Below are 26,204 nucleotides of genomic sequence, written 5' to 3'. Positions count from 1 at the left end.
GTGGGTTTGCCTGTGAGCTGTGCCTGATGGTAGTATTTGCTTATTATTTCATTAAAAGCTACTGTATAAAAAGGGTTTCAACTGAGGGCTTACAGTAACCTGAAATACAGTATAAAATAAATGTTCAAAAAGAACACGTTAAAAATACTTTGACTTGGAGGGTACGGCTTTTTCACAGGTTTTGAGTTGCCTTGGGGTCGTCGAGAATTGTTTGGGTGAAGGGTAACCCTAACCCTTTTGCTGAAACAGAGAGGAGACACAGCATCTTCCAAGGATACTGGAGAAGATGCTTTCCTGTGACCAGATGTGTATGAGCAACCATTGTGGCATTCTGCACATGAACAGAGGCATTGCTCAATGCCCAGAGCCAAGCTCTGGTAGCTGGTTCAAAGACTAAGCTGACTTGCTAACAAAACTATGCATTAAGAGGCATCAGCTTGCTTCAGGGTTAAAAAACGACAGCTCCTTGACTGCCTTTTGCTGTTGGCCTAGGAAGGGTGCCATCTTTAGATAGAAAGTCAATATGGCGAAGGCGGTGGTGGCAGCGGCTGCACAGTCTCTTAAAGCGGCTCTTGTCGTTGCCGCTCCTCTTGACGCAAGCCGGGTTTGAGTGCATCCCACTGAGTCAATACGGCCATTGTTAACTGGTTTTTCTGGCTCATACATTTCCCTCCCTCAAGCGTCTTATTGTCAGAATATAAAGAAGTCATTCACTTGGGGCAATGTCCAAAATTATGGCGGCTGTCAAATAGGTGAGGCGCCAACTTCTCCCAGTAAAAATACCAAGAAGAGTTTTCAGTATCCACATTGTTCTGCTTGAGAGCCCTAAACAGATCAAATTTTCCTCAGCGCTGGATTTCCATCCTGGAAAAAGGATTGCCTGCGGATTTCTGCAAACTGTACAGTCCCTGTCTATTTCTTTTTAAAACACAGCCCCAGTCCTAGTTTAAGGACTCATAAAGATATAGCTTGGTTCACCGTCTATAGCAGTGCTTCTCAAATAGTGGGGCGGGCCCCCCAGGGGGGGCGCGAGGCTTTGTAAAGGGGGGCGCGAGGCTCTGTTATGCAGAGGTGTACTTATAACAATTTTATAGACAAATGATACTATTTACAGTCGCGCAGGGGGCGCGAAATGTTTTCTTCTTCCTAGGGGGGGCATGACAGAAAATAATTGAGAAGCACTGGTCTATAGTAACAGTAACAACAACAACAACAACAACAACAATAATAATAATAATTCTTCTAGCATCTCAGTATGAGTTCCTCTTCAGTCTGGGTGCCTCTGAGCATGGACAGAGCACATTTCCCCTGAACAGCACAACTGGTTAAAAAGCGTTATTACCTCACTTTTTGTGAGGTAAAGTATGCTTAATAATATGATATAATGTATTATGCCTGATATAGGTCCAGAATACACCCGCTTTGAGACTGCTTTAGCTGCCCGGGATCAGTGCTAGGGGATTCTGGGAACTGTAGTTTTGTGAGACGTTGAGCCTTCTCTGTCAAAAAGCTCTGGTGCCACAATGAACTACAATTCCCAGGACTCCCTAGTGCTGAGCCAGGGCAGTTAATGTGGTCCTGAACTGGGTTATTTCTGCAGTGTGTTTTGGTCCATACTTTACCTCACAAAAAAGTGTGTGTGTGTGTGTGTGCGCGCGCGCTTTTTGTGAGGTAAAGTGTGGACCAAAACACACTGCGGAAATTATATATTCATTCCGCTTTTTGTGAGGCAAAGTATGCTTAATTATTTCTTAGACTACTTTTTTAAATGGTAAAATGGCAGCAGCAAAGGGTGAGAGCCAGCATGGTGTGGCAACTTGAGTGCCAGACTATGGCTCTGGAGACCAGGGCTGGCCATGGAGACCCACTGGGCAAGAAGTCACACTCTCTCAGCCTCCTCAGGGGAAGGCCATGGCAAACCTCCTCTTCCGCCAAGGAAATCTTGCCAAGGAAGCCATGCAAGGCGGTCTCCTTTGTGTCGCCATGCGCCAGAAAGGGCCTGAAGGGACACAACGACAACCACAAACGAAGGAGATGCCCCATTTGGGCCTAGTGCCAGATGGTTCAAAAGCCAAGCCTGTGTAGAGTTATTGGTTGCCAGGGCAACTGGGCGCCAAAGCATTTTGTGGCGTTTTTACTATATTCATATATATATATATATATATATATATGACCAAGGCTTCAAAATCCTGTGTTAAATCATCTGGCGTAACGACCGCTGCCACTTTCACACAAACACATATATTATCCGTTGGAGTAGATTTAGAAGTAGTTTTGTTTCTGAAGGAAGCGAAAGGTGAGCTGCAAATGCAATTCCAGCCCTTCGCCTGCCCCGCCTAGGAAGATGGAGGGCTTTTGAAAAGGACTTTAGCGCCTCTGCCTTGTGACACACTTCTGCCTTGTGATTCCCAAACAGGCCAGTGGCACCGGGGTGGCAAGACGGGGGCTGCCCGCACCTGCCCTGCTTCTTGGCTGCAGAGGATGCCACTGTGGAGACCCAGCCGTGGCTGCTCTTCCCGGGGGATGGCGCTGCCTGTTTTGGGTGGAGAAGAGCTGCTCCGGAAGGTGGTCCAGGTGGCACTGGTGCTCACCACAGCAAGTCCTGGTGAGAGAGGTCTGCAGAAGGCCAAGGGAGCTCTTTAAAAAGAGGTTGGCAATGGACGTGCCTATTCCCATTGCTCTTGGTTTGTGGTTGGTTTTGAATATAAGCAGGGTCGGGACTTGATTCCTGGTTTGGCCTCTCTGCCAACTGCAACGCTGCATGTCTTTCCACTGATATCTAAAAGAGCACTCTTGCAAAGAAGCAGCACCGTCTTCCCAGTCATCGACTGCTGTTCAGAGGGGCTTCCCCCTTCTCCCACCAAATCCACTCCATGTTCTCAAAGGGGCCAGTCCTCTTGCCACAGGCTCCCATTGTCCAGCATGGCCATTCTTCTTTGCTGACAGTACGCTATTCCACTCATGCACACATTCACCACAGACACTGTGTTCTAGTTTCTTCCAGGAGTAAGAAGCCAAAGTGACTCCGCAGTCCTGCTGCAAGGTCCTCATCCTTTATTCTCCATGTATTTCAACCACTTGGCTAGGCTGCCCATGGTTTATTTGGGGGGCGGCTGTTAGGAAGGTGAACTTGCATGGCCACAGAAGACGCCTGAAGAGTCCCACTGGTCAGAACCACACACCTTGCACAGGAGGCCCCCCTGCTTGTTTCCCCTGCAGTGATGGCACCGTGCCCGCCAAGATGGATCCCTTACAGGGAGGAACTGTGCCTCTACCTCCCGGCATCTCCTGCTCTCTCGTGGGATGAGGCCAGAGTCTTCTGCCAGGACCAGAATGCACAGCTGGTTGTCATCAAGGACCACAATAAGCAGGTAAAGGATGGCTCTTCCTTCTACATTGGACTGGCCGACTGGGCAGTTATGCAGATTCTGCCTTCCCCATTGTCAGCCTGTCCCTCAGCCTTTGGCCCTCTTTTCCTTTTAGCATCAAAGATCTCACCTGTTCACAGGCATTACCTGCGGTCCAGCCTGTGGCCCATGCGCTCATCACCTGTCTGTGTTGGGCCCTGGGGCTCGCAAGAAAGGGCCCTGGGCTACTCCCCGTCCGTCTCCTTCTTCCAGTGCCTTCTCCTTCCTGGCCAGATTAGCCCATGCAGCCAATGGCTGTTGCTGCCTTGGAGGAGTCCCTGACAATGAGCCTGGGAAGCACTCCTGGCAGAATGCCATTCAGCCTGTCTTAATCTGGCCTTGGATGCCTTGCTGCAGATGTTCCTGATGGACCTTGCAGATGGTGCCAGGGGCCATGCATCACACTACTGGATAGGGCTGGCTTGGGAGGAGGCAAGTGCTCAGCTCACCTGGTTGGATGGCACTCCAGCATCACAGAGCTGGTACAGGTAAGGGAGAGGCAGGACCCTGGCCCACCTGTCGGCATGCAGCACTTATGCCAAAGGCATTTCTCTAGCATGTGGTCAGAAAGACATTCTGCAATCACAGGCCATCCAGCTAGATCGCCCCTTGAGTTTTTCAACCTGTTTTTATTTTGAAACCAGTAACTGGCTCCCAGGCCACCCCAAAAAGGAGCATTGTGTACAGTTTGTGGGCATCTACACAGGGCAATGGAGAGACTGGGACTGCAGCACCAACAGCGCCTTTATCTGTGAGACGCCGGTGAAAGGTAAGAGAGGAGGGGAAAAGTCACCCACTCTGGGCGATGCTAGGCTCCTGAACTCAAAATCCAAGAGGAACGTGACTATGCCCAAGGAGGGATGTTCTTAGAGAGAAAAGGTGCAAAGATTGAGTTGGGGATATACAGTGTTTAATTTAAAGATGAGAAGAGCCTCCCTCAGGCAAAACCCAAGCTCCATCCAGCCCAGGGTCCTGTAGCTTGGTGCCCCTAAAGGGACCCACATGAAGGCAGGGGCTCTTGTTAATGGGAGGTAGGCTGCCTGTGTCCATAGAGGCTCTGGCAGAATTGGTAGCCATCAGTGGACTAGCACTTGCCAGTGGCATCTCTCCCCTTTTTTGCCTTCTTTCCTAGACGCTTTCCCTGGCTCTGTAAGGAAAGTGCGTTTCCGCTCTCACTGCTATGCCTTTCACTTCCCATCTTTCCGTGAGTGGAGATCATGGAGAGAAGCCCAGGCTTTATGCCAGGAATCTGGGGAGGGCCTAGCCATCATCCATGGTCCGGAGGAGAATGCCTTTCTGTCAGGTAAGAAGGGCTAAAAGAGATTTATTTTGACCTAACCCTCCCTTTCCAAGGCTCTAGGTAGGCAACAAACATCAAGGATAGTTAAGGTCACACTTCTAAGGTGTGGTGCTTAGTTTAAAATATAAAGCATGTAAATGAGCATTCAAGGGCCAACGAAGGTGGGCACCTGCTAAGATGTCCACACTTCCCTAGGGGCCCAGTAGCAAGAACCCCCCAAGACCACCTGCCTTTTTCTTCACTGTGGGCCCCTGCTTCTCACCCACTCCTTGCTGGTGAGAAAACAAGCCCGGAGCCACCAGTGGGGGGAGGAGGAGGGTCTGCCATTGCCCGCGTGGCCCCCAGATCCTTGCTTGGCGGTAGGAGTGGAGAGGAAGGGGAGCAGCAAAAGCCATGGGGAAAAGAGCCTGTGGGGGGAAGTGGGCTCACAGAGAGGGGCATCCTGCCCGGCAGGTCTCTTGTCTGGGGCAGGGTGGGGAAGGCAGGGCATGCTCTCTTTCCCAGCGGCTGTCCACAGTGCTTCTGCCATTTCCCTGGTCCAGACGCTTTTCCGGAGGAGGGCTGGCACATGTGGATCGGGCTGCGCTTTGGCACCTCCTGGAAGTGGAGTGACTCATCACCTCTTGACTATTTCTGGTGGCATCCAGGTACGTGGCCTTTTCCCTCAGAACGTGGCCTACCCAGAGTGCCTGGGCCAACCAGCCATCCCCCAGCCTCCGGTTCCCTGGCATGGGCTACAAGCAAAGTGATTCTTGGAACTCCATGCTTCCTGGCAAGGCATTTGTGATGGAAGCAATGTGGCTCCCTCACTGCCAGGATCACCAGCCATATGCAATCTTCCGCTTTTCCCCCTCTGGTGCTGTTTCTGCATTAAGAAAATATCTCTTGACTTTTGCGGGAGACGGACCGATGTGTGGTGCCATCCCTGAAGGCTCTGCACTGCTCTCAACCTTTTGAAAGAAGCATACTTTTGATGTAATCCCTAGTGACCTCTTGGTCAGGGAAATCCATCACATCCCAGAATGTGTTCAGTGAAACCCTCGGTATCAGCTTCCTTGTTGTCCCAAGCTATTTTATCACTTATCTGTGTTTTTACAGATCTAATTTTTTAGAAATATTAAACTGTCTAGATAGATAGATAGATAGATAGATAGATAGATAGATAGATAGATAGGATATTCAAAAAGTAAAATGTTGCATAACTATAATATGTATTAAATTATACAATATAACACAGAAGCAAAGTAAAGTAATATTTTCACAATATGAACCAACACTCTTTAATGCAAGTGGCATTTCAAGAATGATTTTTAAAAAGTGGTGGGTGGCTTGTTTTTTAAAAATGAAGGAAGCCTTGCTCACTGCAAACGGTGCGTTGAATGTGTTCTGAGCAGTGAAGAACTGATCAGCTGGCAAGTCCCTACCAGCGTGAAATGAACAGAAGGCTTCTGTGTCCCTGTCCCCAGGGAGGAAAGGGAGCTGCCTGGTTTGGGGCACGTGGGGATGGTGGTGGAAGGGGTGACCGGAGTGTAACCAAGCCTTCACCTGGGTGTCCATAGCAGCAGTACCGGCGGCTCTTGACCCGTCTGCCTCTGGACAAGGAGGCAGCCTTTCCAAAGGTCGAGCTGCCGACTGGAAGCAGAAGCCACTTTGACTGACACCTGGGCATCCTTCTTGTCTCTCTTCTACCCAGAAAAAGCTCCATCTAGGCTGCGGGACCAGTGTGCAATGCTGAGTCTCCAGCCCACTGACGCTGCCCAGCACGGAGCATGGAAAACCAGACCTTGCGGTGTGCGTCCTACAAGCGAGATCATCGGGTTCATCTGCCAGCACAGAGATGGTGAGTGTGACAACTACTGAGGGAGCTATCCTGAAGAGAGGGAGGGAGGGGGGGAGGAAGGAAAGGTATCTTTGGGCCTAATCCACTCTCATCTCTCTTCTCAGATTTCTGTGGCCCACCAAAGCTGGCATGCTTTCCTCTTCCCGGTGGGCTGGGTCAACATGCCACAGCTGACATCACCTTCTCTTTGTCTGCTCACTCTGTCTGCTTTCTGTCCTTGACTGGCCTCCAAGGCAACAACACCCTTTTCTGGCTCAACCTCCATGCCAATGGCACCCAGGTGCATGGCAGCATTCTCTCTGAACTCGGGGGCTTTTCAGTGCACAAGAATTTCCCTCGTATGTCTTTCTTGCCTGGACTCAACACATGGACCTTTGTCACCTACCCGGATGGGGTGGCCAGCTTCTTCAACCACCAGGAACACTTCCGGCTCTCGGGTGCCCAAGGCATTTCTTTTGCGCATCTCAGCTCCTTGCAGATAACTGGAGTGACCGTGGCCAATGCCTCTCTAGGTAGACTGGGAATAGCTGGGCTATAGGGACAAAGAGCGTGACCTGGTCAAGCAGTTTCCTCTGCCTGGAGGGTGAGGGAGTTGGGCTTCCCTGCCACCCCACCTTCTACTAAAGGAGAACAGGACCCAGGATTTCCCTATGGCAGCATGTGACAAAGGAACAATGTGGTAGCCAATGGCACAAATTTAGTGTCAATGGCTGGCACATTAAGGGGGAAATTGCCAATCCACCACATCAGAAAGCTTAAGCACAACTGCTGTAGAGGTCCCTTTTGGGTCCTGTGTGACATCTGTGTGCCTTCAGGTCTCTCTGATCCCTTGTGAGGAAAGAACTACACAATACAAAGCTTTTTTGTCCTTTTTTTTTTTTTTTTTTTTGCAAGGTCTAGACTGCGTCATTGCTGCCTTCTGCCCATGGGGTCCTGGCTGGGTCCAAGGGACAATCTTTTGATATTCATTCCCTTTTAGAGTATGGCCTTTCCTCTGAGCTGAGCTTCCCAGGTGGCAGCGGCCTACAGCTGGAGAATGCCATCCAGCAATACCTGGGTAACTTCACCATTGGACTCTGGCTTCGAAGCTCTGCCACCCATGCTCCCAAGATGTGCCTGGTCAGTTATTCGCTGAAGTGGAGGCGGTCAGAGTTTGCACTCTTCCTCCTCTCCCCTTCTGGACTGGAATTCCATATCAAGGGGTAAGGAAGCTCTTCTTTCCACTGCAGGCAGTGCTTGCGACTTCCACAGCCTGCTATGAGAGCAAAAGCTGAGGTTCTCTGGAGTTGAGTTCTCCCCCAGAGCCTGATCTTCCTCATCTGTCCTCTATGCCCATGGGTTTTTTATTAACCCCTGAGAGAACCCTATAGCACTTGGCTGGGATGGTGCCAGTTCCTTCTTTGAATCCACGACTTCTGACCTCTTCTTTGCAGGGTCACCATGTTCAGCAGCACCCATGGCTTTCTTCTGGATGGATCCTGGCACCACTTGGCCGTCTCTGTCTCCAATACTCCCGGGCTGCCCCCCTTTGAGGTCTTTGTTGATGGAGAGCCCTGGGAGCCATACTCTGCCACATCTGCCAGCATTTTCCTGTGGAGGGGGCTGTCCCTGGGGGGCAAGCTGAGTGTCGGGCAGCTGGAGGTGGACAGCAGGGGTGAGTTCCTGTGACCCAGCGAGGCCTTAGGCTGCCGGCCTTTGCACTGCATGGAGCTGCAGGGTGCTTCCTCAGAAACACCTTCACCAGGACTGCCACCAGGGTGGGCCTTCCCACCCACAGCTCTGTGTCTTCCAAACAACCCTGGCATCTTGCTTCCTCCCCCTGCTCTTTCTGAAGGCAAGAGGCTGGTGCCAAATTCCCCTCTCCTGGGACTGCAGGGACCAGCTTCTACAAGGGGGACCTGAGCGAGGTGAACCTGTGGGACCGAGTGCTCTTGGGGCATTCAGTGAAGCAGTTGGCGGCCTCCAGGACCAAGTGGAAGTACCCTGGGAACGTGGTGAGCTGGGCCCAGCTGGTCGCAAAGAAGCCTCCCCCATTGAAAATCCTCACTCCAAGCAGTGAGCCAGGTAATAATAATAATAATAATAATAATAATAATAATAATAATAACAATAAGTTTTATTTATAGACCGCTAAAAAATTAAAGGGGTGAATTCGGGTTTCGAACCGGCTTGCACTGGCGCCATACAACTGCCAGCTTGACCGGGCCCCGCGGAAGCCATTACTGCATCCCTTACTGAGCAAGGCTAGAGAGTGAGATAGTGCCTGGTCCATAGCCCAAGGTAGGGCTCTGGCCCAAGGTCTGGGGCAAAGGGGGTGGGGAGTCAACCTGGGGAGGAGGAGGGAAGTTGCCCTGGCTGCATAGGAAGCATCCTGGCTGGCAGCACCTGCATTTTTGCCATAGAAGACAGGGGGTGGTCCTCCCTTGGAAAGGCCCCTCAGCCTCCCTGTGACGCAGTGGCTGGGCTCTGCCTTCTGAGTTCTTCTGTCTCTCCAGCATGGCTACCTTGGAATCAGGGCAAACTGGCAAAGCAGGACAGTCTTGTTTTGCAAGTGAAAGCCAGCAAAAGCAGGTGGAAATCCAGCGGCTGCCCCCTTCCGCCAGCCTCCTTTTCCCACTGCTCCATCTCTCTATCAAGATAGCTCTCCTCTGGTAGACATCAGCTGCTGTTGTTGTCAAGAGCATGGGGCCACTCAGAATGGGATCAGTTGAAAGAGGGGCTACTGGAAACCAGGATGGTGTTGGGGTGCTTCCAGCCTACCTTTGGCCCATTCTGTGGGCAGCAGGAGTGTGCAGTGGGATGGACAGAGGGGATTTCCTTTCTCTCAAAGGGAAGCAGCTTAGTAGTTCTAGTCTAGTTAATCCGAACGTCTTGTTTGTTCTCCTGCAGAGGCTGCCTTTGTGTGGTTCGGTCTCTTCCGGCTCAGAGGGAAGCGTTCGGTCCTGTGTGCAGATTCAGAGCAGCTCCTTGTTTATGTCACGCCTCTCCTGGCCCAGTGTCCCAACAGGGCCTTCTGGGGGCTGCAGCTCAACGGGCGGCTGCGCAATGTGGCCAACCCTCCTTCTTGCCTCCTGGTAGGGGAACTACCTGAGGTCTGGAAGAAGCAGCCTAATTTAAAGGAGAGGCCTTACAGGGGATAAGGCGGGGGATGAGTAGGCCACTTTGTCACCCCCCCCCTTAAATTAGTTTTGGGGTCCTATGAAGCCACATTAGTCCCCTCCTTTGCCCTCCTTTCTCAACTCCTTCCCTTCCCCATCCTTTGTCTTCTCCCCTTCTCCCACAGAAAATAAATAGGCAGAGCAAGAAAAAGAGCGAGAGACAAGGGCCCTTTGGGGCATTCTGCACCCCAACCCACAAGACAGCGTGGGCAATTCAAGGAGAAAGAAGAAGTCTGTTTCCTTTGAAATGGGCTACGCTTTGTGTTTGGGAGGCAAACCCTTAACATCCTGCCCCATGATGAACATGATGAATTTTGAAAACAAAACTCAGGTGGTAGTCCAGTCCATCTCTGATAAGATGGGTAGAGCAAGGTCTGTCGGGCTGGGTGGCATGCAGAAGCCATCTTCTGTGCCCATTTGTTTCCACATAGCTGCACACAGGGAACTGCTTTGGAGTCACCTTTCTTATCATGCCTTTCTGCTATCACTCTGCTGTGGATAACTGTGGAGATGCAGACTTGTGGTGGTGCTGCTATTTCTCAATGGGGATGTGTTATCTTCTGAAGGTACCTCACTTTGCTCAGGCCTTTCCAGAAACTTGATGTTGAACCCTTTATTTGGTGTCTAGTGACGTGTTTGTTCTGGATTTTATCTGTTCCTCAACCTCTCCTCATTTACTCTGGGCAGGTGGCCATGGATGGAGTTTCCCTGGAGATCAGCTGGGACTGTTCGGCAGATGCCAAGCATTCCTTCCGCCTCTTGCCAGACCAGCGCCTGCAGAACCTGCTCTCGGGCACCTGTGTGTTTCAAGACGTCATCCATGCCTCGTTGTTCTTGGGGAAATGCACTCCACAAGCAATGTACTTTGCCTTGGACTGGGGTGTGTGGTTCCTCACTCCCTCCCTCTTCTCCCAAAAGGATTTTAGCCCTCCCTCCTGCCATCCCAGATGCTCCAGCCAGCACACGTGCCCTCTGTCCTCCCTCTGCCCCATTTTCTCCTCACAGCAACCCTGTGAGCAAGGCTAGAGAGTGAGATAGTGCCTGGTCCATAGCCCAAGCCTTCCATAGCCTGCTGGTTTCATGGCGCCTCTCCTGCCCTCCCTAGATGTGCACTGCCCCCAGAGCCTGGGCTGGAGGTCCTGGAAGGACAAATGCCTCTTCCTGGTGCTGGATGTGGCCCTGGAGTGGAGCCGGGCACTGACGTACTGCCAGAGGTTCCATGGCGGCAGCTTGCTCACCCTGAGCAGCCCTCAGGATCTGGTGAGCAGATTCCCCCACCTGGGGTCAAGCACTCTGAAGGGGATTGGAGCAGTAGCTTTAACTCCCATCAGCCACTCATCCAGTAGGCCCCGTGATGGGGTATGCAGTGGAGGGCCACACTGTCCAGAGCACAGGCATTTCCCAAAGAGTGGAGGGTTAAAAACAAAGGCCTGGGTGCTGCTTACCCATCAGGAGAGACTGTGTGGCTGCTTCTCCCCTTGTGTTCTGTCCGCACCACAGCAGCTGACCCCTGGGAGCCCCAGTGGGAAGCCCCTGGCAAGGCATGAGCTGCAGAGTGGTGGCCTCTGATGCTGGAGGCAATGCACAACTATCACCCTGACTAGTGGCCACTGCTGACAGCTCCAGCCTCCTTCTTGGTTTTGCCTGTTTAAAGCCCTCCAACTGGGCAGCCACCACTATACTATACCTTGCAGCAGTGAGTTCCACTGTGTAACTCTGCACCGTATGAATTCCATGATTCTAAGAAAGACTTCTCTTCCACTTCCCTGAATCATCCATCATTCAGTTCTATTGGGTAACTGGTCCCCTTGGGGTCTAGTGTTATGAGGGAGGCAAAATCTTTTTGTTCTGCATGTTGCTCTTGTAATCTTGGGAGAACCTGCAGCAGAGACTATTGCTCTGTGTTCTTCCACAGGTCTGGCTGCAAGAAGAGCTTCAGGTGAGCGTCTGGACTGGTCTCCGCAGCAGCAGCAGAAGAGACCTGTTGAGCTGGGCAGACCAGAGCCCATTCAATGCCGCTTTGCAGCGGTAAGAGCTCTGCCTGTCTCCCTGCTGCTTCCTCTCCTTCCTTCCTTCCTTCCTTCCTTCCTTCCTTCCTTCCTTCCTAGTCCTACTGGCTGACCACCCTCCCTCTCTGGCCACAGCTTCATCTTCTCCTGGGGGCCCTCTGGCGGGACAGTCTGCATGCTGGCCCTATCCACAGGCTTCCTGAAGGCTGAGCCCTGCCACCGGCCCCATCGATGGATCTGTCAGGCCTCCCACCGGAGTGGTAAGAATGGCTGCCCACCACCGCCACTGCCAGCACTTTGGGCTGGGAGGCGAGGGGAGGAGAGGAGTGCCCTCCCACATAAACCAATATTGCCTTTTGTACTAATTTGTTAAAAGGTGGGTGGAGGGAGCTTAAGGTCACCAGAGGAGCCCCCCACCATGTCTGCCATCACCCCCCATTCCCCCCAGCTGTGCAGTAGGTAGAAGGGGATGTGTTTGTGTGTGGGAGCCTTCCTAACAGACTTGTTCCTTGCTATACCCTTTGGCTCGCACCTGAAGGTTTCTCTTTTTGGGCAACCTTTCCTTGACCTGGCATTTAATTGGCACATTTTATTCTCTGGCTCGCCATTCTTTTGCCTTTAAATAGCTACTCTTTGTATATTGTCTTTTATTGATTTGATGACTGTGTTTTTAATAATTGATTGCTTTTTTATTTACGTCAGGCACTTTTATTTATGAAGTGGAACAGTACTGTTTGTGTTTTCTACGTACCGTGTACATCTCCAAACAATGTAAAGAAAAAGAAATGTGGGTGGGGAGGCTCATTGGGCTAGGAGGGTTGTGAGAGCATAGGATCCAAGCGCTGTTTGTCTCTCGGGTGCCTGGTAGCAGCTCGCCTTTGCTCCAGCTCTTGGATGAAAGGTGGCCAGGGAGGACTGTCCCAAGCCCTGAGACTTCCAAACCTTGAGATCTAGGGAGTAAGCCCCGGTGAGACCATTGAGCAGGACACATGAGCCATCAACCACAGCTGCTCAGTGAGACCCATTCAAGCAGGAAAAAAAGCAAGCCTAACAATATGTCTACATGGACTTTTCAAGGCAGTGCTCTCTCCCTGAGATCCTCCCCTTGGCCCGGAGGACTGGAAAGGAGGCCCTTGGGGCCTTATGTGGGGTCTTCTGGCTAGGGGACCCTTGCCTTCTCCCTTCCAACCATGCCGCTTCTTTTTCTCGCCCCTTCTTGCCTGCCTGCAGACTTGTATGTGACCTTCCCTGGGAGATCCTTCTATGGGGCTCTGTCTGCTGACCTGAGCTTCCCTTCACTCCAGGAGGCCCAGCGACAGTGCAGCGCTTTGGGCAAGGGCTGTGACGTTGTGGTCAGCACCTCAGCAGGCCACCAGCTCAGCTTGGGGAGGCGCTTTGTCACCCTTGAAGGCCCCGCTGCTGCTGACCCCTCTGCCGCTATCCACGTCAAGTCCAGGTGCTCCCCTGGCTACTCTGGGCAGGACTGCCAGTCGATGTGTCCCCCCTGTGAGCCCCGGCTGAGCTGCAACCCACTGACCGGCTGCTGTGATGGCTTCCTGCACTATAGGCAGGCACCTGGTATGTTGGGCTCTCCTTTGCTTCCAATGTCACAAAGTGGTTGGGACTGGACCTTGGGCAGAGGGGCTTGATTCCCTGTCTGCTTCCTTTGGTACAGAAGGCAAGGGGCCAGTGGCAGGGCTGAGCAAGAGGACAGCAGCCATGCCTGGCCTCCACTAGCCCTTTGTCTGGCAGTGGCCACCAACAGGAGACTGGGCTCATGGTGGAGGGTATTCCTCCCCCTCCAAACAAGGGACCCTCCAAGAGGATGAGGAGTGGGGAGATCGAGATGCCTCCCCACAGCTGGACATGAGCCTCGCCTCCTTGACCCCGCAGTGATGGCCTCTCTGCTTTGCGCAGCTGTGGTCTACTCTCTGAAGTGCCTGCCCTTGGAGTCCTGGGTCTATGAGCATGGTGCTTGCCTGTCTTCAGAGCACTACAGCAGGCGGGAGGAAGCAGCTGCCATTTGTCAGAGGTACCTGGGCGCTACTGTGCGGAAAGTCAGGCACCCACTGCAGAAGGTGAGCTGATGGGCTGAGCCCTAGGCCAGATTCTTCCCATACCCTGGAGCCACTCTCCTGACCCCTTTCTTTGAGCCCTGCCTGTAAAATCTGGATAGGAATGCTGGCCTATTCAAGGATTGGGTTGAACACACCTTGTGTGGACCATCTCCATCCAGGGCTGTCCCCATTTTCTCTCTTTTAGGCTCCAGTTGGCTCTTCTGGAACCCAAGGAGGGGACTTGAAGCCCAGTGGTTTCCTTTGGGCTTGCCAGCGAATGGAAGGTGGGACCTTTCCCTGCCCCTCTGTCCCCCACTTGCAGACAAACACAAGTGTTCACACAAAAAAGGTCTTGAAAACCTCTTCTCCTTTGCTTCCAAAGTAACCTTTGGCCTTCTGGCACAGGGTTTAATGGGGCGGAAATCCTGCAACCCCCAAGTGTTATTGGATTGCAACTCCCTCACTTCATTTTGCCCTCAATGTATTTTTTCTTCCACCACTGGCTGGGCTGGCTGGGAGGATAGATGGCATCTAGCAACACCTGGAGAGCCACCAGTTCCCTCCTCCTTTGCCCAGTTTAGCAGCTGGTTGTTGTCAATGTGGAAAAACAAAACCCACACAAGAAGCAGAGGATCCTGTCCAGCCATGCTCCCTCCTTGGCCAGGCAGAGTTAAACATAGAGATTGGAAAACATTGCTTTCTGTGGGTTTTAAAGAGGAGGAATCCATATGGGTGGGTTTCACCCTATCACCACCTGAACAGTAGGAAGAGAGTGAGACCTCTGAGGTTGCAGAGGACGTTAAATGGGTCCATGGAGACTTCTCTGCCTCTGCTTTGAGCTTCCCTTCCATACTGATTCCTTCCATTTCTTCTCCCCCCCCCCCCCCAACATGGCCTTTCCTGCCCAGATGTGGAGCTGCCATCCTTTCGAGAGAAGCTTCTTGTGTCCCTCTGGGACACGACTCCCCATCAGCGGCATGCCTTGCTCCAGGAGGCCAGAGACGCCTGCTACCTGCAAAAGGAGGGCTGTGGGGGGGTCTTGAGCCTGGATGGTGCCCATTACACGGTGGCCGGGACAGTGTTGGTGGACAGCCCTGGTTCAGGGGCCCTTCTGTACATCAAGACAGGTCAGTGGTCACTCTGCTGGAAGACAGGATGGCCGCAGGACATGTGTGCAAGTGTTGTGGTCTCCCTTTGCATTTAAGGGCCATCCCATCTGGGGCTTCCTGAGCGGCCTGCCCCATTTGGCTACTCAGATATTGGGTTTGGGTGTTGGCTGGCTCAAAAACAGATTTGCTGAACTGGTCAAATAGCCTCAAAGCACAATCAAGTATTTTTAGCACATTAACTCTGGTTACATCAGCAACACACATAAATGTATTTTACAGCAGGGCTGAAATTTAACACGATTAAACACGCACACATTAACTGTTGCAGTGGAACAAATTAAATTAGAAGAAAACACACAGAACAGTTTTGGTCTATAAGAGAAATGCCAAAATCTATAGTCTGACAAGACCTTGTGAATGATGCACTAAACAGTTTGCTCCTTTACATTTACACTGGAATACTGTGCCTTTTAGTATGCTTTTAATGGCTTTAAACATTTTGAGCCATGAGAAGAATTCTGCCCGGTAGGACCAAAGCAGGCCCATCAGAGTTATCCCAAGACATGCTTCTGGGAAGCCCACAAAGGGGGCAGGAGGGCAACTCTCATCCTCCCTGGGTCCACAGCTTCCCCAGAGTTTCTAGCAGTTTCCTATATGGGATTCTGTGCCTGCAGTTCACATCTGAAGAACAGATTTTAGGCTCTGGAGGAACTGACGCCTGCCATTGTCCAGTAGAAGCAGCAGGAGCTGCAGAGGTGTTTCTGTGGTGCCCTCGCGCATACATGCGCCTGAGCCTGCCTGGGTGGCTCTGGATGGAGCAAGGCCTGGCTCCCCTCAGGCTGTTCCCCTCCTGTGCCCACAGGCTGCTCCCGTGGCTTCTGTGGGGAACGGTGCCAGAGGACCTGCTCCCCTTGCTTGAGTACCCGCGTCTACAACCCCCTGACTGGACACTGCGATGGCCTCCTACGCTGCATCCGCCACTCCGGCCCCTTGTGCCTTTACGGTAAGGCAAACCTATCTGATTGCTGTCTTGTGTGTATGTTGTGCACTCCACTTTTCTGTGACCCAAGTGAATGACAATAAAAAAGGAAGTACCTCTCGTACTTTCAAAATATGTGATCCCACCGGTGTGGGCAGTCTCTCATGCACCACAGATCACACCCATTTCACCGATTAGCCCAGGCTCCAGCCCACTCCTCTCAGGCAGGACTGGCCTTTTGTGTGGTCATCTTGGCATCACTTCGTAGGGAGGGCTCCACTGGACACAGAATGTAAGGTCGTGATCAGTTGGAGGATGGAGGAGCAAAGCTGCTTCCAGAAGATGAGAGTGTGGCGCTCCCTCCAGCTGTCTATCAAGGCTTAGCAATGCCTGTGCAGAGCCAAAGTCCACCCAGCCCAGCCCTGTCAACTCTGATGGGCAGCTGCTGTCCAGGCCACCAGGCAGAAAGAGGCCTCTCCTTCTCCAGCTCTGGTTCCAGGGATCTCTTCAGGTGGGACTCAACCTGGGAACTGCTCTGTGCAGAGTTGGTACTCCCACTGCCCCTGAGCCAGGCCCTGAAGGTGGAAGGGAGTGATGGAGGCACACTGGTGCAGACTGGCAGTGTTGTTGCCGCTCCTTATTCTGGCAACTGGAGCAGAGCAAAATGTCCTGTGTCCTCAGGGGCACTTTGGTTGCAGATCTGGACAGGGCCTTTCCAAGTGCAGTATGCTTACTATGTTTGCACTTGTTTTCCAGGCTTGGTGAACTCGAGGTGTCCCCAGGGGCCTGGCTGGTGGTTCTGGAACGGGCACTGCTATTATGTGGAGAAGCACAGCAGCAAGGATTGGCAGGGGGCGAAAGCTGCCTGCCGGGTTTATGGCAAAGACGTGAGCCTCCTGACTCTCAGCAGCGCCAAGGAAAAGGCACGAAGGGGCTGGGAGTGGGGGGCATCTTGGAAAAGGCTACAGCTTTTGCAGGGAGGGAGGACATATAGACACCCCCACACACCCCAGATACACATTTCCATGGATCCTCAGTGCTCAGCAGCAGAGGCAGGAATGACTTTCTTAGACCAAGGGAGTTCTACTGGCTGGGTCTTGTTCAAGTGGCATCCTCACCATTACACCCTCATTTCACATTGTCAGCCATTGGGTTCTTCTAAGGACATTCACCACCAGCCCTTTTCCTGTTTGTAGACTGACCCAGATTGAAACCAGAGCTATTCTGGAAGAAGCTGTGCTTCCTCCGCCGCAAGTCACACTGGGAGCGGTCTTGCCCCTCCCCTAGCCCTGGAGAAGGGCTTTGAATAACTCCACTCAGTGTCCAGCTGCTGTGACCTTTCCTGAGCCCACCTGACTGGGCAGCCATTGCCAAGCACTGTGTGTCAGACTGCCCTTGACCAGTGTCTAGGTGCTTCGGTCTGGGCAAGGTGCAATGGCTGAAGTGCTGCCTGGTGCACAGGATGGCACTGAGGAGATGTTACCCTGGTAGTGAAAAAGGTGCACTGGTCCCCAGATGCCTTCCACACCCAATTCAAGGCATTGTTTCCAACTTTAAAGTCCTGAACGTCTTGGGAGCTGGCTGCGCAGATCCGAGTTCCATCTCCTCCGAGGCCTGTTTGTCAGTCCCTACCCTCACTCCTTGCAGGAAGTGGGTGTGAGAAGACACATCTCTTCAAACTGACCTTTTAAGTGGTTTTGATTCCAGTGATGGTAGTGAGGAGGACTGTCATGAATTTAATGGTTTTACTTGTAACATTGTTTTTATGATGCCAGGTTGGTGTTTCGAGTGTTAGATTTTTAGTGGAGAGGCAGGATATAAAAATGGAACGGTAAATAAAAATAAATGAGCAGGCGGAAGATGACAAGGAGCCCTGGTGGCGCATTGGTTAAATGCCTGTACTGCAGCCATTCACTCGAAACCAAAAGGTTGCGAGTTCAAGACCAGCAAAAGGGCCCAAGCTCGACTCAGGCTTGCATCCTTCCGAGGTCACTAAAATGAGTACCCAGACTGTTGGGGGCAAATTAGCTTACTTGCTAATTAGCTTACTTGTTGTTCACCGCTATGATCTTTGGAATAGCGGTATATAAAATAAATAAATAAATAAATAAATAAATAAATAAGATTGTTCTGGTTGCTCCTGCTTCTGCTGTTGCAATGATTGTCTCCCCATCCCTGAGTTGAGATCCCTACCAGAGACATCTGCTGAGCGCTTGGGGATCACTTCTTTGCCCCCAAGTGTGTGTGTGTGTGTGTGTGTGTGTGTGTGTGTGCATGCGGGTGTCTGTGTGCAGGGGGGGGAGTGAGACCTGCACAGCTCTGCTTCCCCCCCTCCCCACCTGCCACCAAGCTCCAGGGAAGGGGCTTGGCAGCTCAGAGTTGCCAGGCAGCACTTCAGTTGGGCTTTTTTGCAATTCTGCAACGTCCTGTTTTACTAGAATAGGTTAAGTGAAAGTCCTGCAAGGGAGGCCAGGACCAAAAGAGATGGTTGGGGACCCCCATGTAGTGTCAATGGAACTCTTGTCTGAAGTGCGCATCTTTCTCCCTCGCAGGCCTGGGTTGCGGCCATGGTGCAGAAGGACAGCTGGACAGGGCTGAATGATGCAGACGGAGACAGGACTTGGACCTGGGCTGAGGGCCAGGCTGCCCATCTGCCACTGCCCTGGTGAGTGCTCTGGGGTGAGAGCCCACCTCTGCACCCCAAGATTTCTCATCTCAGATTATGGCCCTGAAAGGTCAGGTCTAGAATAGTCCTCACCTGGCTGCCCTCCCTGGGAATAATGTTCTAGCCGGCTCCCATGGCATTCCCTGCCAGGAACTCGTTTGTTCTGCTGCTGCCACTACCCCCACGTGTAACCCATCTTTCCTCCTCTGCTAGGCTGGCTGATGTACAGCTTACGACAGGCGATTGCCTGGAGATCAAGCTCCAGACAAAGCAGAACTTGGCTGTATCACACTGTTCCGAACACAAAGCATGGGTGTGCAAAGGGACTTGGGGTAAGGCTTTTCTGGAGATCTACGTGTAGCTACAGCATGGGATACGCAGCAGTTGCTCTTCCCGGTAGAGACAACCCAATTGATCCTTGACACGCCAAACCCTTTCCCCTCAGGACACCAGAGTTCCTGTCCAACGGAGCCTGGTTGGAGGCAGTGGAATGGCAGCTGCTACTTCTTGGACGTCCTCTCAGTCAGTGGGTGGCATGAGGCTCGGGATGCCTGCCGGAGGTTCAGGAACACAGAGTTACTGTACTTGACCTCGCTCCAGGAGAGGGTAACAACTTTGAAATTGATTTCTCCAGAAAGTGGGAACATGGAAGACCCTGGAGGCTGGTGGCCGGGGTCTTTTCAGCAAGGGATTGCCCAGCTACCATAGACCTAATTCTAGGCTAGCCCTAGCCCTAACCCTAACCCTAAACCTCCCAAGAGAAATGTTTTTGGTCCTCATCCATTCCCTCCAGGAGGAATCAAGCTGCTGGCACTTCTTGTTGAAGAAGAATCTGAAGGTGTGCCATTGGTCTTGATCCCTCTTGTGGAATCTTGTAGATGATTCCCTCTGTCTTGCTAGTAGTGCTCAGGCAGTCCCTCCTGGGTGACTGGGCTAGGAAGCATGCCAAGGTTAAAGGTTGCCCAAGAGTGATGCCCGGACTCATTCCACCTTGAGGCTTGTTCCTCTTTTTCTTCCTTCCAGGACTGGGTCCGTTCAAATTTCCAAGGTTCTGTCTGGACAGGCTTGAATGATCTGCAAGAGGAATCTGTCTTTCGCTGGACAACGCAGGAGCCACTCAGTGAACATGTGGCACAGTGAGTCCCTGTATGGCTTGTGGGACACCTATAGCTGCCTTCCCACCAAAGGAAAACGGTGACAAAGGGGAAAGGTGAAATTGGTTTGGTTCTGTTAACACTGAAGCACCTCCATCCCCAAATGGAAAATGGCTTGGCATTCCTGAAGACAAATGAAATGGTTCCAGAGACTCTGTTCAGGGATGTTCTGGGGTCCTCGTCCTCCCTACCATACTTCTGAGGCCTTGAAAGGCCCTTTCGTGATATCCACAGGAGCCCCTGGGGCAACAGGACAATGCAAAGATGGGGTAGTACTGCCCATCCTTCCCAGCGGAAGCTGAGTGGATGGAGTTGCAGGCAGAGCAATGATGTTGTCAAGCAAGGCAGAAGCAGCCTCCAAGAGCAAGCAATTCTGCAGCATTGGGATTTGAGTGCAGCTGAACAACCCCTTGCAGAAAAACACAGCAGACACATACACACTGTATTTCAGGGTGTGTTTTTAAGTCTTTCAGAACTTGTTAGCTAAAAGAATATGCATTTGTGAATTAATTGACTCAGTATCTTTTCTGCTATTTATGTATATATAATTTCAAATTATACTTTGCTGTGAAAAAGGAGTAGGCTTTTGAAGCACTGGGCTTGCAGGAAAATAAGCAGGCAGTTTACATCACTATCTTGAAAACACAAAGAGAAAACACTCACTATGCTGTGTTTGAGCAAAACCAGCTTTTTTTGTTTTTTTGACCTTCAGAAAAGTACAACTCAACTCATGCAGTGCACTTCCAGCCTCAGGTGCAACTGTGTCCCTGAGCCCAAGCATGGTGGGTGAATTGGCTTTTGGGTTTTAAACAGCAGTGACATGATAAATAGGTTCTGTAGTTAACATTTTTCCTTCTTGGTGTGTGCGCAAAAGATATTTGCAAGATGACATGGCAGACGGTGGTCTGAAGGACTGTGTGTGGCTGGACCTGGCAAGTGGACTTCTCCGTGACGCCAACTGTGAGGAAGCCAGGCCTTTCCTGTGCAAAGGTAGTGAAGGTAGGCAATCCGTGGGGCCATAGCGGGTGGCTGGATGGGTCCGGAAGGAAGGGCTGCACGGAGGGGGGCCACACTTGGGGCCCTGCGAGATTTCACTGAGCCCAAGAATGCTTTTTGTTGCAGTTCACATTGTAGTGTCATTTCTGCTGCACCGGTTGATCATGGCTTTGCTTGCTTCTCTTCTGTGTTTACTGAATATTAATTGGCTTATGGTAGTTTTTCCTGAGGAATGCTTTAAGGGCCCTTTTTAGCCTGAAAAGTCGCATACACACATTTTTAATAAGTAAATAAAGCTTTAAAATGTGCAATGTCCACAGTGGCTGTTCTTTACATGAAGAAATGCCAGCAGCCCCCAAGACAACTGCCCTGACCTCGCTCTGCCTCCTCTCTTCTCAGCCACCGACTGGTTTGAGGAGCGTCCAGGCCTCAGCGTGGTGAAAGGAGACCCTGCGCAGCTTTTCCCCTCTGCAAGGAGCCTGGACCAGGCTAAGCAGGAGTGCCTCCAGGAACGCCATGTCTGCGTCGCCGTCCTCCGGTCAGGCTCAGGCTTCTATCTGATCAGCTCTATGGACAGGATTGTCTCCAAGCCGGATTCGGTGCTCTATGTCTGGACCAGTACGTGCATCTTTGTGGGTAGGGGGCAAAGGGCCAAGCCAGAAGCCGACAGTGGTGACACTTGCCTTGGTTTGCACAGCTGTTCAGCATCACTCCAGAAATGCAACCAAGGCGGGGAAGACCAGGGTGAGGGAGCAGAGCAGAAGGCCTGGCCCACCGTGCTCTTGCCTCTCACACCTGAGCCTTACTGCCATATTCATGAGTGTGACTTCTTCCAGTTTGTGCAGAGGGTTTTAGTGGCCTAGATTGCCGCAGGGCCTCAGAGCGACCATCCCGGCCGGCCTGCGACTGCAGTGGAAGATTTCAGACCACAGCTGAGAAAGGTGAGGGAGGGAGCTTAGCTCACTTGACAAGCTAGTAATTGTTGCAAACACAGCTGATCTTGGGGACCACCAATGGACCACCGGTGGTCTTTGCCTGCAAAATGGGGATGCTGGCAGGGAGGGTCCTGTTTGTGGCAAGGCTTTAGCTATGGAAATCGATAACTGCACAACCTCTTGCTGCAGTCTGTGGCGTCCTGGTGCGGACGTGTGTGGATGACTGTCGACGCCTGACTGCCTGGAGTAACTGCTCGTTGTGCCTGCCGGTCTGTACTGGTGAGTTTGGCTGGGAGCCCTCCAAGGAAGGAAGCGGGGAAGGAGGAAGGGGAGTGTTGTTGCTAGTACCAGCCTCCCACCCCACTGCCCTCCACTACTGCCTCTGCTCAGCAGAGGCCAAATGGCACCTGGGGCCAGGAAGGCTCTTCTCAGTTCTCATCCACGTCTGTCCTGACTCTTCTGTCAAACAACTTGTTGCCACTTCCCTGTCGACAAGAGCAGTGGTCCAGCTGCTTGCCAGCCTGCCTTCATGCCCCACACTCCTCTGCTCACACACTGTGCCTCCTCTCTGGGCTTGGAAAGGGCCCCTCATGTTGCAGCCATGGTACTCTCAGGGAAGGCCCAGCCAGCCCCTGCATTTCCTTGCTACCAGGGATGTAGCCAATGGGGGGTCTTGGGGTCCGGACCCCCCCTTCCATTAGAAAAATGAATGGTGCGTGCTGCTGCGCTGCCGCACCCAAGCCCCATTATAATGGTGGCACTTAGTCTGGACCCCCCCCCTCCTAAAATCCTGGCTACGTCCCTGTTGCTACATGATATGCAACTGATCTGTGGGGCATTGTTTTCTTCCTTCCTCCCTCCCTCCCTTCCTCCCTTCCTTTCTTTCTCTTTCCCTCCTCACCCAGAGGCCAGCCTGAGCCTCCTGGATCCTGAGGAGGTCGCCCTCATCACGATGATTCAGTTCAAAGTGTCACACTCTCTCAACCTCACCGAAGAAGATGAAAGGGACCAAAGGAACTCCTCCAAGATCATCTATGACACCAAATATCCATGATGGTACCACATTCTGGGCAAAGAACAGAAGGAAGGAAAAGACCAATAAAAGGTTATGGAGACATTTGTGTTCTCCTGTCTTGTTGGGGATTGAATCTCACTTCTTTCTCTGTTTTGCTGGGAGTTGTCCCACATGTAAATCGCACAGGCCCCTTTCCAGCCATCAGGGGTAAAGAAAGGCTAAGACATGCAGTCGCTCAAGAAGTGTCTTTGCGCCATTCAGGACAAAAAATAGCTTTTTCCTCTTCAAGGTTAAGCTCTGGAGTTTATCACACGGGAGGAATTTCTCTTAATTTCGAATGAAAAGAAAGTGGGGCCAGAATGCATTCATGTGAATTCTCTAGTTCAGCATATTTATGTGAATTCGAATTGCATTCGAACTGACTTCCCATTGCCCGAAAATAGCTTCCCATTGCCCGAAACTGCGTTTGGTAGTCTATCATGCAATAATATGAAACCCCATGATTGTGTTCAGATTGCCATTGGATCATACTTCCAATTTCCCTTGTTTAATAAGCTCCCAAAGTGGGAAGTGTCTGCTCCCCTCCAGGGACGTAGTCAAGGGGGGGGTTCTTGGGGTCCGGACCCCCCCTTCCATTAGAAAAATGTGCTGCTGCGCTGCCGCGCCTAAGCCCCATTATAAAGATGGCACTTAGTCTGGACCCCCCCTTCCTAAAATCCTGGCTACGTCCCTGTCCCATCCCTGCAAACTTATTGCTCTGGAAGTCAGAAGGAGATTTCTACTGACTGGTTGTTCCAGCCCTTGCTCTTCCCAAGAGTCCTCTCCTCTGTGGCTCTGCCCACATTAAGCTAAGTGGCTAGCCTTCGGTCTCTCCTGTGGCAAGGAGTCCCAGGAGTTAATAGTTCCTTTGAGTGGTGCATTTTGAGGGGCTAAGAGCTGGCTGATGCCTTCTTCGCGTCCCAGCCTAAACTACCATACAGGTTCGTGCCAAAATGCTGCCCTGAGATAGAAGGAAGAGAAAACAGAACACAGTCAGAAGAAGACACTCTCTTTGGCAGTGCTTGTACCTGGCCTGCCTGGCATGGCTGGTTCTCTTGGAGAAGACAGAGCCAGCCATGAGGAAGTTGTGGCTTTGCCCTTGGCAGGCGAGGCTGTTCTGTGAAAATATTTGCTAAGGAAGAGCAGAAACTCCACCCAGAAAGAAGGGCACACACTGAAGAAGAGCAACTGAGTACAGAGTTGCACAGGAGTCCACGCAAAACATTGTCCGCAGGATCCGGGCAGCCGAGGAAGGGAGGGCCAGTGGCTCCAGCCAGCCTGGATGGGGCCTCCATTTGCTGGAGGAGTGGGCAGTGTTGGTGTGTTCTGGCTGCAGAGGCTCCTTCCTCTCTGTCTTCTTCAGGGGCTCTACTATGTTGCCTTCATGGCCGGGTGCCGCAGGAACCGACTTCTGCTGTCAGCTGCAGGTTCTGGCATTCCCAGCTGGAGGGGGCCACGGGTACCTTCCCTGGCCATCGTCTCCATTGCCCTTCTCTTGCCCCTGTCCTGCCTCTCCTCTGGCTGCCCAGAGGTTTGCAGCTGTTCCACAGGGGAAGTCAACTGCATGGACCACAGGCTGCGCTTTGTGCCTGACGGCCTGCCCACCAATGCCACAGCCATCCTGCTGGACTACAACCGCATTTCCAGCCTCCGGAACCGGACCTTTGTGGCCCAGGAAGCCCTGCTGCGCCTCAGCCTCCGCAGCAACCTTCTTGTGAGCATCCACCGCCAGGCCCTGGCCGGCCTGAGCCAGCTGCAGGAACTGGACCTCAGTGGGAACTACCTGAGCCTCCTGCAGCCAGAGACCTTCCTGCCTTTGCCTAGTCTGAGGACACTCAACCTGGGAAACAACAGGCTCCTGCGGCTCGAGCCAGAGCTGGTGGGTGCCTTGCCCCGTCTCCAGAGCCTCTCAGTGCAGGGCAATGCCTTGGCCTCCCTTGGACCGGGTGTCTTCGAGAACCTGCCCTCCCTACTCTCCCTGAAGCTTGGTGACAACCCCTGGGCATGCTCCTGTGGCATCCAGCCCCTCTTCCAGTGGCTTATGAAGAACGTGGACAAAGTCCCAGGTGAGTGAGAGCGGTCTGGGAGAACGTCATGGGAGAGCCCAGCTGCGGCCAAATCATGAAGCTGTCTCCCCACCCGAGTGGTAGAAGTAATAGGTAGTGGGCTAGTATTGCATTTCTGAGAAAAGAAGGTCCAGAGATGTAGCAAATGTGGAAGGGGATGAACACAGGAACAGCAACAATAACAACAACACAACAGCAGAGACTTTGGTGTTTTCCTAATTACAGAAAAAGGCGAGATGCTGTGGCGTTCACTTTCCTCCTCCTTTCTCTTCCATTCAGATGGGTCTTGTTGTTGTTTCTGCAGTAACACCCCTAAAATTTGAAATGCCACATAGCCAAATAATAGGAGAAGAAACGGGGGTGAGCAGCGTGAGCAACGGTGACTCTCACACTGGTGCCTTCAGGTCTTTTGGAAGCGTCATTTCTCTCTCTCTCTCTCTTTTCTCTTGCTTTGAATGCCAAAGAAAACAGAGCCACCTGGAAGGCATCTTGGCAGAGTGAAATCTCCAAGATGGAGGTACTCAGGGCAGGTGAGGGTCAGCAGCGGAGGCCACGGGTGGAGACCATCTTGAAGAAACGTGAGGCTGGAGCAGGAGGCAGTTGAAGGCAGAGGCAGGATCCAGGTGGCAGGACTGTCTTTGGGAGGAGACATGGCAGTTGTTGGAGGAAATGCCAAGGCTGCAAGGTTTCTGCAGCAGGCACACAGTGAGGAAGAGCGAGAGGCCTCTTTAGGATGGACTAGATGTAGCGGTGCCAGGCCTCGGGGCAGAGGAGAAGCCACCCTGAGCCGCCATGCCTTGACCTGAAAATGTGTCATGCTTCTTCTTTTCCAGAGGTGAACGCAGTCTCCTGCAAGCGCCCAGAGTACCTTTCCCATCACCCCATCATTGCTCTTGGGAACGGATCTTTTGCCCGATGCCAGGAGCCCTGGCTGCAGCCCCAGGACTATGCCTTTTTCCTACTCGTCGGCCCCTCGACTTTCTTTGCCAGCATCTGCGTCTGCATACTTGCTGGCTTACTGGCAGTGGCCTGTCAGAGGATGGCGAAAGTGCCACACATTCAGCCGGGAGCCTTGGCAAGGCGAGCAGAGCGCCACCCACGCTAGAGGGCACTGGGACTGGAGAAGGGCCCCGATCTTCCCTCTGGGTCCTGGGAGGTTCTGCTGGCAGGAGGAACCAAGAGGAGATTCTGTGCTTCACGGTTTCACAAGAGATTCCCAAATGGAAGGGCATCTGGGGGTGGGGGGTGGGCAGCCTTTGAGCCTGGCATCTCTTCAGCTACAGCCACGGCCACAGACGCACACGCACGCACACACCAACCAGGAGAAGGAGGACCCTCAGCCCAGAAAGCATGACTGGCTGAAGTGGTTTGCGAACCCCAGCCTTTCAGAAAGAAAGAAGGGTCTGCATCCAGCAGCAACATTATAAACATGCACCAGATGCCACCAAGAACAACCTTTAAATAGGTTGTAGGCC

At 52.3% G+C, this 26,204-nt stretch overlaps 2 protein-coding genes across 2 annotated transcripts; both read left to right on the top strand.

Annotated features, from left to right (window-relative positions):
- Nucleotides 1–1,255: 1,255 nt before the first annotated feature.
- LOC121936433 lies at nt 1,256–22,718 on the top strand. The gene is made up of 32 exons (XM_042478673.1): nt 1,256–1,357; nt 2,417–2,605; nt 3,220–3,371; nt 3,765–3,895; nt 4,052–4,176; nt 4,540–4,710; nt 5,250–5,354; nt 6,401–6,547; nt 6,652–7,059; nt 7,527–7,749; nt 7,981–8,201; nt 8,423–8,611; nt 9,437–9,621; nt 10,393–10,585; nt 10,811–10,965; nt 11,621–11,733; nt 11,850–11,974; nt 12,945–13,292; nt 13,632–13,792; nt 13,977–14,055; nt 14,680–14,898; nt 15,743–15,883; nt 16,616–16,782; nt 18,412–18,524; nt 18,738–18,856; nt 18,970–19,130; nt 19,548–19,660; nt 20,553–20,677; nt 21,074–21,292; nt 21,511–21,615; nt 21,799–21,888; nt 22,515–22,718. The coding sequence occupies exons 2-32, from the start codon at nt 2,482–2,484 to the stop codon at nt 22,661–22,663; spliced, it is 5,076 nt and encodes a 1,691-aa protein (XP_042334607.1). The 5' UTR covers nt 1,256–1,357; nt 2,417–2,481; the 3' UTR covers nt 22,664–22,718.
- A 1,329-nt stretch (nt 22,719–24,047) lies between these two features.
- LRRC26 (leucine rich repeat containing 26) lies at nt 24,048–25,834 on the top strand. The gene is made up of 2 exons (XM_042478666.1): nt 24,048–24,729; nt 25,563–25,834. Exons 1-2 carry the CDS (start codon nt 24,048–24,050, stop codon nt 25,832–25,834), a joined length of 954 nt encoding a protein of 317 aa, XP_042334600.1.
- Nucleotides 25,835–26,204: the final 370 nt, after the last annotated feature.

This window comes from Sceloporus undulatus, chromosome 7, assembly GCF_019175285.1.
Source record: "Sceloporus undulatus isolate JIND9_A2432 ecotype Alabama chromosome 7, SceUnd_v1.1, whole genome shotgun sequence".
Classification (NCBI taxonomy): domain Eukaryota; kingdom Metazoa; phylum Chordata; class Lepidosauria; order Squamata; family Phrynosomatidae; genus Sceloporus; species Sceloporus undulatus.
This window is presented reverse-complemented; position numbering and strand designations above follow the sequence as displayed.

What these genes read in the sequence shown, in the direction of transcription:
- LOC121936433 (XM_042478673.1), top strand. Translation starts at nt 2,482, where the DNA reads ATGCCACTGTGGAGACCCAGCCGTGGCTGCTCTTCCCGGGGGATGGCG. An exon ending in CACTCCAAGCAGTGAGCCAG is followed by an intron (nt 8,612 to 9,436) that starts GTAATAATAATA and finishes GTTCTCCTGCAG; the next exon opens with AGGCTGCCTTTGTGTGGTTC. An exon ending in GTACTTTGCCTTGGACTGGG is followed by an intron (nt 10,586 to 10,810) that starts GTGTGTGGTTCC and finishes TGCCCTCCCTAG; the next exon opens with ATGTGCACTGCCCCCAGAGC.
- LRRC26 (XM_042478666.1), top strand. Translation starts at nt 24,048, where the DNA reads ATGGCCGGGTGCCGCAGGAACCGACTTCTGCTGTCAGCTGCAGGTTCT. An exon ending in GAACGTGGACAAAGTCCCAG is followed by an intron (nt 24,730 to 25,562) that starts GTGAGTGAGAGC and finishes CTTCTTTTCCAG; the next exon opens with AGGTGAACGCAGTCTCCTGC.